Source organism: Pagrus major, chromosome 7 (genome assembly GCF_040436345.1).
Source record: "Pagrus major chromosome 7, Pma_NU_1.0".
NCBI classification, from domain to species: domain Eukaryota; kingdom Metazoa; phylum Chordata; class Actinopteri; order Spariformes; family Sparidae; genus Pagrus; species Pagrus major.
In genome coordinates this window covers 17534121-17550751 of record NC_133221.1, presented here as the reverse complement: position 1 = coordinate 17550751, position 16631 = coordinate 17534121, and the positions used below count along the sequence as shown (strand labels likewise).

The following is a 16631-nucleotide window of genomic DNA, read 5'->3' as shown; positions in this document are numbered from 1 at the left end:
TACCACTGTAACTGGATATATGACTGAAAAATAAAGTACGTGGAACAATCTGTATCAAAAAGGGTTACTTTGTTGTCATCAGTATCCGCCAATAAAATCAATGCATATGTGCCTGTTGTAAGCAGGAAGTATTGATCACTCAGGATTCAATTCACATTCCGTGTGAGTACAACAATCAATAGATTTTATTAGCACATTGTCACAGGAGGATAAGCCTGTGTAAGGTTTGCGGTGGTCAGCGGGAGCTGGTGTTAAATTGATTAAAGTAGCTCTTGGTGGGTTTGTTGGTGTAGAGCTTCTTGTTCAGGTACTCCTGACTGGGGCAGACAGAGACACAAATAAACACATGGTGAGTAACTATTTCCAAAAAATGCTTATTTGAAACTGAATTCTACCGAAGAGTACTAAATCACCTTCTCCCAAAATACATGTGCTGACTACTGCCTGAATAGTTGGTGTAAGTATGTCTGTGTGCTGTACTCACTATGCCTGCTGCTCTCTGGCCAGCTGCACGTTATAACGGTCTGTCTGAATCCTCTTCTCTCTCCTGAGCTCTGCTGCTCTCCTCTCCTCCTCCTCTGCTTCTCTGGTCAGCCTCAGAAGCTGGAGTTCCCTGGCTGCATCCTGAGCCTTCTCAGCATCACGTTGTCTCTGAAGATGCAAAAATAAAAAAGGTCTCAATACAAAACCTGAGAAGATTTGTCATGTGGGATACCGGGTTTAAAAAATATTTTTAAAAGTTTTCTTCCAAACCCACGGACCTGGCAAAAAGGTTGCATGATAAAGTTGAGGGGTGCCAACATGGTTAATAGGATGAATCATATTTCTGCAACACAAAACTATTTTTTCTGGTACTTCAGTAAAAAAAAGAAGAAGAAAAAAAACCTTTAAAACAATCTAAGAGGGGATAATACTAGGGATGCACAATAATATTGGCATGGTGTCAGTAATGGCCAATAAAGGCTTCAAAATGAGATAGCGGCAATGGCCAGAAATGAACATTGCTACTCATACATGTAGGACAGGCCTACAAGATGAAACTTTAATTATGAGCATGTGTTGCAAACCGTTAAACTAAATAGTTTTCTTATTTTGCCAGTGAATGTTAACATTTTGAATAGCAATGCAGACTTGATGTTCTGTTATCAATTAGGTGTAAAAAAATGTGCATATATCAGTATCAGCATTGGCAAAAATCCAATATTGTGCATCCATAATACCCCTTTGGTCACAACCTTTAGACGTATGCAACCTGTGAGGACAGTTTCACAAATAATCATAGACATGGATGACAAATTGAAGGAAAAACCTGAATAAATTAGTGGAGACACAAAATACATTCAGATCCATACAGGTCAGTGAATGCTGCACTGAAGCTGTTCTGGCCTTACACCTTGCTAAGACACTGTTTGCTAGTTTGTCCTTTAATTTGTCACCAATTTATGCTCCAATTTTGAGTAGTTGCATGTAGGGATACAAATTTTTAGCAGTTTCTTTAATTGATAGTCAGCTGCCATAAAAATCCCTTTTGGGTTAATTGTTAATAACATATGAATTATGTTCATATTTTCCATTAGAAAACTGTTTTAACCACTGACATGATCTCTGATGGGAAATCAGAGTAGGCTACATTGGGAGTTAAAAGAACAGATTAAGTAAACAAGAAGTTAATTGAATGATTAAATAAATTACACAAAATAATGATGCCATCTGTCGCTATTCACAACTGCCAACAAAATCCAACCCATATGGAGGCTACTAAATGGCTCAAATGTCATAGTATTAGTTTGTATAGAATGTTTTCTGTATTTTTAAAATGACAAATCGCTTGAATTTTAATTAATATTTTCTCCCGTCACGATCGTCAGTTAAAACATTTTAAATTGGTTCAATTCTTTACAGCAATTAATTGATTAATGATTGATCATTAAAAGGCCAATATGTATAATCGTCCACCTCTTGAATTCATACTCCAAACAAGTATGGGGCAGCATAATACCAGATTAACCACTAACTGATGCTAACTGTAGCTGCTGTTGGCTAGTTAGCTCAGTTAGCTCAGTTAGCTGTGCAGCTTTTGGTCTGGACTGGGAGCAGGGAGTGTTATTACGAGAAAAGACGGGCTGGGGCTAGCTGGTTAGCATGCTAAATTCAGTAAATATCTCTACAAAACAACAGACGTCTTTTGACATAATGTCAAACCACTTATTTCTTCACATTCTGTCAGTAGTTTTTAGTCAATTTTTGAACATTTAACACTTAAATTCTTACATATTGCACCTTTAACATCCCTTATTGTGAGTTTGAAAGGAAATTGGCAAAAAAGGAAGAACTGAAGTAAAGCAGAGTGAGAGGTGAGTGTGTGGAAGTTGCATTGTCTTTTATAAAGTGACACCAGTACCTGTCTCTGAAGACGCTGTTCTTCTCTCTCCCTGTGGATGGCGCTCAGCTGTTCAGGACTCATCCCCTTCCACCTGTCTATGAGGACCCGGGGCGGCCTCCCTCCTCCCACCTCTCTCTCCGCTGCCTCTGCACACTCTGTCATCATGTCGGACGTCAGTGTGTGCAGCAGTTCCGCAACATTCTCCCTTTCCTCCCTCCTGCGCTGCTCCTTCAGTGTCTCTGCCTGCTCTGTAGCCTGTGGGGGGGACAGGAAGTGGTTACACTGATCCACAGACAGTTGATTGAACATGCCCTCGATGATTAGAAAAGTATTCTCTAATATGTTACTTCTAGCATAGAGGCAAGACTCAGCCATATGGTGAACGTCCCCCTGAGAGATCCACTCACTCAGTGTTATTTGCTTGTGCATTGCGCATGTGAGTGGTTATTAGAGAAACCACATAATTGTCATGAAAAATAGCATGACCTGAAGGATTTATAATGATGCCTCCCAGTGGAGGCTTCAGCTGAGTGCATTCAGGCAAATGAAAGGGAGAGCTAAATGGCTGCTTCTAAAAAACAGACAGGGCCCACGCATACATCAAAGCAGTTTAACCATCCAGTTGCTTGGTACCAACTAATATGATGGCTGCCTTCCTGCAGCAAGTGTGTGTGCACGCATCACTTAACATTTTCAATTAGCGATTTTAATTCCACAGTCCCACCTGAGAACACCACGTGAGAGCTCCAACCCCCATTGGATTTTGCTTTGAGCCTCCACATCAGCGGGTGGCATGTGTGTGCATCTGAGTGTCCATCTGTGTGTGCACATGCATGTACTGTACCAGAGCTCGATTGTAGTTGGCGAGCGCGATGAGGGCAGCCTTCTTACAATCCTCCTCGAGTGCCTGCAGCTGAACCCCCCTAAGGTCCTGAAGCACCAGCTCTTTGCTCACAAGCACCTCTGTAACACACACACGTGTTGGAAATCAGCTACTGTGTGTTTTTCACACCTGCAACAGCCATTACCCATTGTACAAAGCTCTTCAACGACACACTCGCACATGCATAACGGTTCTCAGGGATGAGCATCCATCAATGCCACCTGGCAGTAAGGGCTGTGCGTAGGAGTGTGTGATTGTTTGTGCAGGGAAGCATGAAGCATGTGTGTGATTTACAGAGGCTATAGGGTACAGCATGTTAGCTCATCAGCGATCATGGTGTGTGTGCCCGTCTCTTTTCACCTCTGTGCTTGTCTCCCATGTGCTTTCTCTCATTTAATTCCTTCTGTGCTCGCAGATCTCTTTCTGTTATCTCCATTTGTTCTCTCCTCTTTTGCTCCTCTCCAGTTCCCTCTCCCTGTACATGAAACAAAGACACAGTGCTCAGGAGGTGGTGTGAATATTCATTTCAACCATTCGCTAGATTTTGTTTCACTGGTCTTTGATGCACCTGCCCGTTGCACCATGCCTACCTGAAAGATCTGCATACTGGCAGGCCCCAGCTCGCCCTCTGGAATCGTGATGCTGAATGCCCCCTTCAGGCCACACTTGAGATCAGCATCTCGAGAGTCCTCCACATGCTGATGAGTGGCCCAATACTGGGTCAGGTCAGTGTGCAAAGCTGCCCTCTTCTCTTCTTCATTAATGTGTTGCTGCAGCAGAACATCATTGTGATACTTTCGCAGCTTATCTGCGATTTAAAGAAAATAAATAGAAATCAATGCTCATTAAAGGTAATTTCATAAATGGAGACAGTATTCTCATAGGGGACTCAGTATTCCCTGTTAATTCTGACCCCTCCCTGGCTCTCATCTCATGTAGGTTACCAAAAGCTTTGTCCCGTTGCATCTCCATGTTCTGCTGATGCTTTTTCTCCTGGACCTGTTGGTTGAGAGCATCAACGTCAATGCCCATCACACGATGCCGGGTGTTGAAGATCCGGGCCTTCCGCGTAGTCTCTGCAGACCTTCGCCTCTCCACAGCCTTCTCTTCGGTCTGGTCTACAGGCAAATCCAATTTGTACATTTTCTCAAGTTCAAATGAGCCTAAAGAGGGGAGACACAACATAACAGCCCTGGTTATTATGGCTTGTGGAAAGAAATTATTCTATAAATAATAAACAAACTGACCTTAAAGGACAACACAATTTCATACTGTTTTGGTTTGGTCTGGGACCTTTTTTTCCTCTGAGAACAGCTTGTTTATTCAGTTATTGGAAAATTTGATCCTATCATGACCTGACAACATCACACCAAAACCTGGCGAGGCTGCACTGACTCTTAAAGCGACTGACTTGATGGATGATTTAATTTTTATTTCGTCCTTTTTACAGAGAAAATAAACAACTGGCAGAAAGTATAATCAAAGCAAATGACAGTGAAATCAACTCTACAGGCAACAAGATGATGAATAAACAATGAAAGATGATAGAAAAAAGGGATGGAGGTTTTTCAAAGCAGCACTTACCTCTGACGTTAGATGTGGATAAATGATATCACTTTATTTGGGGGGTTTTCGGTCCAAGTATCACTTCAGTCAATGAAGCTGTGTCGCTATTCGAGTCCTGTTGTGTTTGAAGGCCCTTGGTAACCATGGCAACATCTCAATTTGCCGCTGCAGGATTTATTTAACATAAATCCCAACAGCGAGTGGTGCACATGTCTAAAAAGGCTCTTGAAATGAAAATAATGTATTGTTTACATACATACTTTAATGTTATTGATGAAATATGGGGCACAAACGAGGGGGGCTCGTAAAAAAAAGCCTAACCCTCCATGAGTTCTCGCGATAAACCGTGGGGTTTCGTGTCTCGCGCGCTCGAAGGTCTTCCTGTCGGATTGTAAAATGGCGCATTGTTGTCACCGCCGCATCGCATTTTTCTGATTACGATTATGAAGATACTTAGATTATTAAACTAAATATGCACTTCATAATGTTACTTGTGCATAGGCCAGCAACAGACTGAACAGAGGGGTTCATTCCTTTGCGTGCATGCTTCGTCTTTGAGCTAGCTTGTCCGGTAGACATCGGTTGTTAGCATTAGCTAGCTAAAATTTTACTAGCTGGCTAATATTCAGTGCAGTTTTCTTTGCAAAACAGCTGCACAACGAAACGAAGATGGGGTATTTAAAGCTGATAGAGATCGAAAACTTCAAGTCATATAAGGGAAGACAGATCATTGGACCTTTTCATAAGTTTACTGCAATCATCGGACCCAATGGATCTGGTATGTTATGATTGCAAATATTAGCTCACGGCTAAAGGAAAATGCAGGCTGCTTGCTAGCAGTGCCTAGCGGTAAACAGTACAGCAATGCTCCGCTGTCTAGACACATTTGACTTTACACATGCAGTTTATGTTTGTGGTGCATCTGACAGCGTTTTGACAACCTACTCCAAGAATAATGCAACGTTACCGTTCTGAATTCTGATATTTATTTCAATGTTAGTTGTGTTATGGTTTGTGACTATAAACCAGCAATGTTGTATGTGTGCAGATCAAATGATTTGTTGTGCACATGACTTTGAGTAAAGGTTTAATATCACACAGCTTCTTTTTTTCGAGCAAAGTTATAGTTTATCATCCAGGTAATCACAGATGGGTTATGTCCAACGTGCTTTACAATGAAACGTCACAACTAACGACACCCTTTAAATGATCTGATGTGAACCGGCACCACTTTGACCAAAGAACAAACTGAACAAACAATGAATTTAACTGAAACCTATTCATTATAAAGGTCATGAAGTTCAACTTAGATTGTACAGTGCACTCGATAAACTGATAACTTAAACCTGTATGCTGTAGTCTCATGTTAAAGTTGCATAGAAATCTAATATAAATCTGAATGCTGTTGTTATAGGAAAGTCCAACCTTATGGATGCCATCAGCTTCGTGCTGGCAGAGAAGACCAGCAACCTGCGTGTGAAGACTCTGAAGGATCTAATCCATGGAGCACCCGTAGGGAAGCCAGCTGCCAACAGAGCCTTTGTCAGCATGGTGTACCAGGAGGATAACGGAGAGGAGCGCTCCTTCACAAGGGTCATCATTGGTATGAACAGCCATTCAAAGTCATACTACATTATATGATTCAGTTACTGTATTAACTCGTAAATATTGTTCTATTAACTTCTGTCACTTGAATCAGCAATTAAAAGGCATTAACTTTGCTGTTCATGTATCCAGTGTGCTTTCCAGTTTATCTAAGTTCAGGGAATTGAATTGGAAGTAATGCAACACATAATAAATTGTTCTAATGTCAGTGAGTGCTCCTGTAAGCTCATATTTTCAAGTATAGCTGCACAATCACGAGTGTTAAATATTTTTAAACATTGCCTTAAAACCCTGCAAGTACTCTTGTTTTGAAAATGAGGCATCTTTACATGGATTTCATCGTACAACCCTGTATTTTGTAATGACAATAAACCATACAGCCATGCAGCATCTTGTATGTGGTTTTGATAATCATATGTTTATAATGTTTTATCTCTTTTAATGTGCATACATTGTGTGTTTCAGGTTCCTCTTCTGAGTACCGCATCAACAGCAAGGTGGTGAGCTTGCCAGAATACAGTGAAGAGCTCGAAAAACTTGGTATTTTGATCAAGGCTAGGAACTTCTTGGTCTTCCAGGTGAGACTGAAATCCTAATAATCTCTTCTAAGAGAAATGTATTCATTAATGTTCTTTAATGCTTCTGTACTAGGCCACAGGGTAGACGATTTTGCTTTGCAGTAATCTCAGTACAGTTTAGAGGTGTTGTTCTGCATGATTTTACTGTGCTATTGCATGTGTTAAATGAAAATTGCACAAATGTAATAAAGGCTTAATGTCAAATTGAAAATATGAATCACTGACAATTAAGGCTTGCTTTGTTTTCTCTTATGCCAGTACACTTTGGAGTGTGGTTATTGTATCCATATAGGTGCCTTCAGTGGGCATCACAGATGGAAATGTGACTCAGCCAGTTAGAGCAGAGACCGAAAATATCACTTTCCTGGTGCAATTAAATTAAAATCTGGTAAGATGCTGTTTGCAGTCCCTATTGGCACCCCCTGTTTTATTCTCTGCTTATTTTCCCACTAGGGAGCTGTGGAGTCTATCGCCATGAAGAACCCAAAGGAGCGTACCGCTCTGTTTGAGGAAATCTCTCGTTCTGGAGAGCTGGCCCAGGAGTACGACCGCAGGAAGAAGGAGATGGTGAAAGCAGAGGAGGACACGCAGTTCAATTACCATCGTAAGAAAAACATTGCTGCTGAGCGAAAAGAAGCCAAGCAAGAGAAAGAGGAGGTATGTACTCTGCGCTCAGTCTAAATACAGTATCTCTGGAATTACATTTCTATCTACTTGTGTCCTGTTTGGATTCGAAATTAAGTGCTTTCATATAACTTTTGCTCCTTAAGTTTAAAGTATATTCATTGTGCCTCACAGGGTAATGGTCTGCAGCAGGATCCTACAAAAAACATGACTTACTGCATATTTTGTGTTATTTTTATGTTAGTATATTAGATTCACCTTCACTGTCACTGCACTGTACTGAGACAATGAAATGCAGTATTTGTCTGTTACTTATTTTTATTGTTTTGAAACTTTCCTGGGTAAATAAAGACCAGTATACAAAAAAGTGTACTTCATCACGCTATCTTTCTCTCTCTTCCGATTATTCCACCAGGCGGAGCGTTACCAGCGTCTGAAAGACGAAGTGGCCAGGGCCAGCGTTCAGTTGCAGCTCTTCAAGCTGTACCACAACGAGACTGAGATCGAGAAGCTGAACAAAGAGCTGGGACAGCGGAACAAGGAGATTGATAAGGATCGTAAAAAGATGGACCATGTGGAGGAGGAGCTGAAGGACAAGAAAAAGGAGCTGGGTAGACTGATGAGGGAGCAGCAGACCATTGAGAAAGAAATCAAGTAAGAGACAATCACAGCTCACTTACTGACCTGCTGTGAAGCTAATGCTTTTTAAAACTGAGCGCTTTGTTAAACACTTGACTCTGCCCACAGAGAAAAAGACTCTGAGTTGAACCAGAAGAGGCCGCAGTACATCAAGGCTAAAGAGAACACCTCACACAAGATCAAGAAGCTTGAGGCAGCGCGTAAATCATTGCAAAATGCCCAGAAGATGTACAAGAAACGTAAGGGGGACATGGATGAGCTGGATAAAGAGATGAAGGCGGTGGAGTTAGCCAAGCAGGAGTTTGAGGAGCGCATGGAGGAGGAGGCACAGAGCCAGGGCCAGGACCTCACCCTGGAGGAAAACCAGGTCTGATGTCAGAATATTGTACACATTTAAGAGCTCCTCTATTCATTTTGAGTAATATATTATTTACAGGATTTGATTTCGTTGATCAAACTGAAATACTGGCATGTGAACAAAAATGTAAATGTACATGTGTCATCTTTGTCTCCAGGTCAAGCAGTACCATCGTTTGAAGGAGGAGGCCAGTAAACGTGCTGCCACACTGGCACAGGAGCTGGAGAAGTTCAACCGCGACCAGAAGGCCGACCAGGATCGCCTCGACTTGGAGGAGAGGAAGAAAGTAGAGACGGAGGTAAATAAGATAATCATGGCAAGTCTGCCTGTGCCAATAAATCGATTCTAACTGATGTGAATTCATACAACCATTTATCCTGTCGTTTCTCTCCAGGCCAAAATCAAACAGAAGATCCGTGAAATTGAGGAAAACCAGAAACGTATTGAGAAGTTAGAGGATTATATTTCCACCAGCAGGTATGCTGCTCTCATCTTTGCACTGTTTGTACAGACCTGTGTTGAGCTTATTGATCTCCATTATACTCTCACTATATTCACACACTTTTGTCTTGTTATCCCTCAGGCAGTCACTTGATGAGCAGAAGCGCATGGAGGAGGAGCTGACGGAGGAGGTGGAAATGGCCAAGAGGAGAATTGATGAAATCAACATGGAGCTAAACCAGGTACTCAATAGTATCTGTGTGCTGTAGTTGTTAGAGATGCTTCTCTGGAAGTACTTGAGTTTATGTTTGCATGGAGCATCTATAGCTAACCTGTTCCTGGAAGTGAGAAGCTGAAAACTAAATTTCTTCATGTGAATCAATAGACATTTGCAGAAAATGTCACATATCGGGGAAAAGCACCCGCGTGACTAATAAAATAAATGATGGGTAGGTGTGCCAGTAATCCATGCCAGTGGGCCAGCATGCACAATACTGGGGAATGGCTTTGGCACTCCCTGTTGTTAATGTTATTAGTGTTTGACAAGTGAAAATGTCAGCTGTGAAATAGTCCATAACGAATCCCATTATTATTGGCTTTTGCTGTAGGTAATGGAGCAGCTGGGAGATGCCAGAATCGACAGGCAGGAGAACAGTCGCCAGCAGCGCAAGGCCGAGATCATGGAGAGCATCAAAAGACTCTACCCTGGCTCTGTGGTAAGGCAACGGTGGCAGTATTCAGTGCAATAGTGTCTAACGTTCTTATGCTCGCTACATTTAGTAAATGTATTCAATAAACTCAGAATTTTGGATGAGTAAAAAAAAAAAAAAAAATGCTGCTCTCTCTTTCTTCAGTATGGCCGTCTAATCGACCTGTGCCAGCCCACTCAGAAGAAGTATCAGATCGCTGTGACCAAAGTGTTGGGCAAAAACATGGATGCCATCATTGTCGACTCGGAGAAGACTGGCAGAGATTGTATTCAGTACATCAAGGAGCAGAGAGGAGAGCCTGAGACCTTCCTTCCTCTCGACTATCTCGAGGTGAATAATAGAAAGTATAGATACAAGCACTACTTGAAAGTCTTTTGGAGTGTTAGTCTTGACTATCACTAAATGAAAAATGAAAATGTCAAATTTAAACAAACTCCATAAAGAAGAGGTTTATGTCAGAAGTGTTCCATTCAAGTGGAACTACATTTGTCAATTACAATAACAGCAAGATTGAATTTGCCTTAAAGCATCTTTAATCAGTCTGTCACTGCTGATGAACATCCACATAATTTGTATTAGTCCATTTCAGAGCTACTAATTGAAATACCAGCAATTTGAGTGTTTGTTAACAAGCTTTGACAGCCACTTATCTTAAGCTATTAATTTCTTGCTCAATATCAGGCAGCAGTTTTTCTGCTGTAATGCAGCACACACACACACACACACAAAAAATGTAAACTCAAAGGGAATTTTAAATAGCTTTATTTTAAAATATTCCCTAATTGTTTTTTTGTCTTATCAAAGGTGAAACCAACAGACGAGAAACTGAGAGAGCTGCGAGGAGCCAAACTGGTCATCGATGTCATTCGCTATGAACCTCCCCACATCAAGAAAGCCCTCCAATATGCATGTGGCAACGCCCTGGTCTGTGAGAACGTGGAGGATGCACGAAGGATTGCTTTTGGAGGGCCATACAGACACAAGGTACTTCACTTCATTTAGGTCATTGACTGAAGATGGAAGGATTGGATATTTGGTAGGTGTGAATTTTGTCTATTTCCCCACCTAACCTCTCCTTTTGTCCTTGTGTCTAGACGGTAGCCCTGGACGGCACTTTGTTCCAGAAGTCTGGTGTCATCTCTGGAGGAGCCAGTGACCTGAAGGCCAAGGCCAGGCGCTGGGATGAGAAGGCAGTAGACAAGCTCAAGGAAAAGAAAGAAAAACTCACAGAAGAGCTCAAGGTAACTTAAATTACAAATACCTCGATTAAGCAGATTGTGGTTTTGGCTAAACTTTGATGGATTGTCAATCAAGGAAAACTCACAACCACGTCTACTTGTTTTTCTTTGTAGGAGCAAATGAAAGCCAAGAGGAAGGAGGCTGAGCTGCGTCAGGTGCAGTCTCAGGCCCATGGTCTTCAGATGAGACTCAAGTACTCCCAGAGTGATCTTGAACAGACAAAAACCCGCCACCTCTCCCTCAACATGCAGGTACAGCCTGGTTACACCTCAGTGTTGTCCTCTTCTCTGTTCATTATTTCTGTGGCGACTGTTGCTCTAAAACCTGTTTCATTTGTGTCATGCAGGAGAAATCTAAGCTAGAGAGCGAGTTGGCGAACTTTGGCCCTCGCATCAACGACATCAAGAGGATCATCCAGTCCCGCGAGAGGGAGATCACTGACCTGCGAGACCGCATGAACCTGGTGAGACTGACACAAAGCGAGGTCCATTTAGAAGCACTTCTATGTTGCATTTCAGTAATATTGATATAAATGTGTTTGTTTTCAAGGTGGAGGATGAGGTGTTTATTGAGTTCTGTAAGGAGATTGGAGTGAGGAACATCAGAGAGTTTGAGGAGGAGAAGGTCAAGAGGCAGAATGAGATCGCCAAGAAGCGGTGAGTTTAGCAATAAGTCAGTTCTTATACACATTGTTAGTTAACTTGTTGCAGGTGTAGTCTAACAGGACATGCCTCTTTTTGCTGCAGTCTTGAGTTCGAGACCCAGAAGACCCGTCTGGGTATCCAGGTAGACTATGAGAAGAATCAGCTGAAGGAGGACCAGGAGAAAGTCATGATGTGGGAGCAGACTGTCAAGAAGGACGAGGCTGAAATAGAGCGACTCAAGAAGGTGAAACCATCAAGTGAAGGATAAAAACGTATGTATTTTGTCCTCCGTTTTCACATCAAGTTATCGCTCACTTTTTTGTCTTTTTGTCATCTTTCTTCCTGTAGGAGGAGCACAGACACATGAAGATCATTGATGAGACGATGGCCCAGCTACAGGACCTAAAGAACCAGCACCTCACCAAGAAATCAGAAGTCAATGATAAGAACCACGAGATGGAGGAGATCCGCAAAAAACTGGGTGGTGCCAACAAGTCAGTGGCTGCAAATACACACACAAACTTCAATAATTCTCATGACATGTAAATCTAAATATTACCAAAGAGTTGTTTTGTACTAAAAAAAAATATTTTTCTACGTTCCAGAGAGTTGACTCAGCTCCAGAAAGAGGTGACAGCCATCGAGACCAAACTGGAGCAGAAGCGCAGTGACCGTCACAACTTGCTGCAAGCCTGCAAAATGCAGGACATCAGGTTGCCTCTACGCTCTGGAACAATGGATGATATCAGCCAGGGAGAGGTACACACAAACACGCTAATACAGGGTCCAACTTTTATACCAGTGGGACTGAAACCGAAAATAATCATCCTTCTTTTGTTTTGTCTTTCCAGGGGAGCTCCCAGAATGATGAGTCGAGCAGCCAGAGGACGTCCAGCACTGTTCTCGCTAAAGAGGCTCTCATAGAGATCGACTACAGCAACCTGTCTGAAGACCTTAAGGTAGTTTGAACACAGCGCACCAATGCCTTACATTTAAACAGTCCAACTTGACATCCTCCCATCATTTTTTTTAGAGTTGGAAATGTTAAACAATACACAAAAGCAGAAGAAGAGACATTTTCAGCAAAGATATGACATCTATGGTTAAAATATGCTTATGAAGTACACTTAAAACGTATATAATCCTGTTTGACTTCCTAAAGGATGCACTGTCAGAAGAAGAGATCAAGGCGGAGACAAACACACTGCAGCAGCGTCTGAACGAGCAGCAGAGTATCCTGCAGAGGATCAGCGCACCCAACATGAAAGCCATGGAGAAGCTCGAGAGTGTCAGAGACAAGTTCCAAGAGACCAGTGACGGTGAGATGACAGAATAATGGTAGAGGCTGGGATTAAATGAGGAATAAAGGAAGGGATGCAGTTTTACAGCACCTTTCTACATTTGTAATAATCTCATGGATTTGTTTCTGTCTTCCCTCAGAGTTCGAGGCCGCTCGTAAGAGAGCCAAGAAGGCGAAACAGGCCTTTGAGCAGATCAAGAAGGAGAGGTTCGATCGTTTCAATACCTGCTTCGAGTCTGTGGCCACCAACATTGATGAGATCTACAAGGCCCTCTCACGCAACAGCAGTGCTCAGGTATCCCTCAGTGTTTTTTTCCTTTTTCAATAATCTGCATAAATTCAGTCCATTTCAGTGCGTTCATAGCTCATGTACCAACTTTATTTTTAAAGTATTAAAAATAATGCTTTTATTTATCAAGAGCGAAACCTTTTACATTTAATGTGTCCCTCCCCTGTAGGCTTTCCTGGGCCCAGAAAACCCAGAGGAGCCGTATCTGGACGGCATCAACTATAACTGTGTGGCTCCAGGAAAGAGGTTTAGACCCATGGACAACTTATCTGGAGGAGAGAAGACTGTTGCAGCTCTGGCACTGCTCTTTGCTATTCACAGGTAAAACAACTGAGTAAATAAAAAAAAGTCTCAAGAGAAGTCACAGAAGTGTTTATTTGCATTGCTTTAAAGTTATTCAATGTTTAAATATTGTTTATTGTCATCTCTAGCTACAAACCCGCCCCCTTCTTTGTCCTGGATGAGATTGACGCTGCTCTGGACAACACTAACATTGGCAAGGTCCGTTCACAGATGATGTTTGATTCAGTGTCTTGTGCTTTTTTAGTCAACGCTGCACATTAAATACAAACAAACTACAACTCATACATCCCTCTGTACCCTCAAGGTGGCCAATTACATCAAAGACCAGTCAGTGCAGAACTTCCAGGCCATTGTCATCTCTCTGAAGGAGGAATTCTACACCAAGGCAGACTCGCTCATCGGTGTTTATCCAGAGGTGTGTTTCTTAATATTGTCATACAAAATACAGCCAAAAAAAAAAAATAACTCAATAAGTTGCAGCCATGAAGCTTTGACGAGTGTATATGTTAGGATATCTGCAGGTCTCTGAGGGTATTAAAACGATGTTAACGTTTACAAAGTCTTGAATATTTTAATGCATTTATTGTTTATTATATCAATATATTTTCTTGCCTGTAACAGGCAGTAACATTAGTCATGAGGGTTTTTTTTTTTTTTTATGTAGTTGCAGGCTATAAGTATAAATGAGACTGGTGTGACGGTGGATTTTTGCTTGCAGAAGGGTGTTAAATCCTTTTTGTGTTCTGTCAGCATCACCAGACCTACTGTAGCGTAGCTGTTTTCAGCCAAAACTTAAATTAACTTTAATTAAGGATTTTTAAATAGGTTAATCCCTCCATCAAATTTCTGACACTTCTTTGGGTCGAGGTCTTGTTAATTGATTATTATATAACTTATGTTGTTATAGACAGCTGGGAAGTAATGTAAATGATGTAAATGTTAATATATTCATATAGTTTTAATAAGTAATGGGTCTTATTTCGTTTTATTTCCTTTCATTCCATGATGGATATGACTTTGGAAAGGGTATTAAATTGAATTCTATGTGGTAATAAAAATCTAGTCTTAGAATAGTCAAGTCAGTTTTATTTATGTTGTGCCGAATCACAACAAAAGTTATTTCCTGACGCTTCTCATATAGAGCAGGTGAAGATCATACGCTTTAATAAACAGAGACCCAAAGTTGTGAGGAAAAACTACCTTTTAATTCTGCAGAAAACTTTTAGAATAGGTTTTAAGTTTTAAGTCCTATTTGGAAGATCTAATTTCAAACATGCCTGATCCTGTCAGAATCCATCAGAAACTTGCTAGTAACAACAAAGCGTCTTGAGCTGTTAAATAAATGCACATCTGCTGTACGTAAGATTAAAGTATTAAGTGATTTTCTTTCTCTCTTTCTTTTTCCACTCACAGCAAGGAGATTGTGTCATCAGCAAAGTGCTCACGTTTGACCTCTCTCAGTATCCTGATGCCAATCCAAATCCAAACGAATAAGACGAGCACTCCAAACACTGGAAAGTTCATCAGTGACTCTCTCTTGATTGCTAACGTATTCTGTAGTCACAGGTCATGTACTCAGTAGGTCCCACATGTTATTTTTTCCTATTGTTTTTTAATGATTATGTATTTTTTTGAATATGCTAGAGTAGTGGATTAGTGAGATTTCTTTTTTAGTTGTGGGGGGTTGTTCTTTATAGACTGCGACAACCAAGGATGTATGTACATTTATATAAACCAGCCCTTTCTCAATTTGGCCATTTAAGAGTGATTATAATAATCAATAAAAAATAATTTTAATCGTGAAGATGAGAGGGAATCCAACCTTTTTAACAGACTGTAGAATTTGTATCACATGATGAAATGTGTCGAAGCAAGTATTCTCAGAGCTTTTATACTGTTCATGGTCCTCCTGGTGTGCTTTAAAGCCTTTGCTTGTCCTCTGTTGTGTGTACTAAAAATGTATTTGCAATTTTCATGTGCTACCTTTTTTTTTTAAAAGCTTAATCAGGGCACTGTTGTTACAGTATGGTGGATACATTCCCATGTGTGATAGCTAAATAAAGCCACTAGTTAGCTGCAGCTGGCGGTGCTAAAATGAGATCATGGAGCTTTGTCAAAACTGTCATCAGGAAATTATTTCTATTTCAATAACGACCGTCTCTTTATATTCGTGGAGTGATATTCTGAATCGGCATTAGGTGAATCAAAAACTCAACATGAGACTTTTCTGTCAAGTCTGTTTTATTGATTGCTCTGCTTCAATAAATAAAATCTGAATTATTTAAGCTCCTTTATTTTGTTTACTTTTATTAATTAGTAACTAAAGAATGCTCTGTCCCCTCTGTGCATCAGTTTTAAGGCACTTCCTTCCCTTTAGTTTAAACTTCTAATGCAGCATGTATGTTGCTGCTTTAGTTTCCATTCCATAAGGGGGAGTCTGTGCTTTGCTAGGCAAGACTATTTATAGAGGCTCTCAGTTTTCACACTAACTCCTGCAGGGGGGAGCATCTGAAGCATGCATCTACCCTCTCATCAAGGCTCCGTCTGCCCCAACTTTCCAGGCATTTCTATCATTAGTTTGGATTATTTCCTGCAGCAAACTCACCTGTGTTGTCGGATGTCCACCTGTGGTTTACCAGCAGAAAGAAAACTAACACAGAAAAATGAATGTTTGGATGATTTATTTCTTTTGCCATGGTGAAAACACCACTGTGACAGCCATAATGGCACAGATTCAGAAGTGGCTCGAGGTGAGAGGTTGAGCTATAAAGTTTGCTCAAACTATCTCAGAAACCTTGGAACATAATGTTTGTATGACAGCAACAGGCTGATCAGAAGATAATGTAAAAAAAAAAAAAAAGGCCTGTCACTGTTTGCATTCAGGCACAAAACATGAAACCATTTGCAATTAATTATGCCTGTGCAGTTATGAATACAATTTCTTTTAAGCCCAGGTGAGCTATAAAGCTAAATCCACCATACTCCAGGTATGCTGAAGAGACATAAACTGTACGGGTCGAGCAAAGTGTCCCTAACTCAAAAGGTTTGACATCTTCATGTAAATGAAAA

At 41.0% G+C, this 16631-nt stretch overlaps 2 protein-coding genes across 2 annotated transcripts; one reads left to right on the top strand and one right to left on the bottom strand.

The window, feature by feature from the left end:
- Positions 1 to 235: 235 nt before the first annotated feature.
- Positions 236 to 4409, bottom strand: ribc1 (RIB43A domain with coiled-coils 1). Its single transcript, XM_073469413.1, has 7 exons — positions 4211 to 4409; positions 3857 to 4074; positions 3627 to 3741; positions 3228 to 3346; positions 2402 to 2638; positions 485 to 651; positions 236 to 317 (listed from the first exon to the last, which is right to left on the bottom strand). Exons 1-7 carry the CDS (start codon positions 4407 to 4409, stop codon positions 236 to 238), a joined length of 1137 nt encoding a protein of 378 aa, XP_073325514.1.
- Positions 4410 to 5209: 800 nt separating this feature from the next.
- Positions 5210 to 15847, top strand: smc1a (structural maintenance of chromosomes 1A). The gene is made up of 26 exons (XM_073469846.1): positions 5210 to 5610; positions 6247 to 6435; positions 6903 to 7015; positions 7469 to 7672; positions 8055 to 8293; positions 8387 to 8645; positions 8794 to 8934; positions 9031 to 9113; positions 9220 to 9319; positions 9686 to 9793; positions 9932 to 10117; positions 10592 to 10771; positions 10882 to 11028; positions 11140 to 11277; positions 11373 to 11489; positions 11576 to 11682; positions 11773 to 11914; positions 12019 to 12164; positions 12276 to 12429; positions 12522 to 12629; positions 12833 to 12989; positions 13111 to 13265; positions 13429 to 13580; positions 13691 to 13760; positions 13867 to 13977; positions 14976 to 15847. Exons 1-26 carry the CDS (start codon positions 5502 to 5504, stop codon positions 15054 to 15056), a joined length of 3696 nt encoding a protein of 1231 aa, XP_073325947.1. The 5' UTR covers positions 5210 to 5501; the 3' UTR covers positions 15057 to 15847.
- The last annotated feature ends 784 nt before the right edge of the window (positions 15848 to 16631 follow it).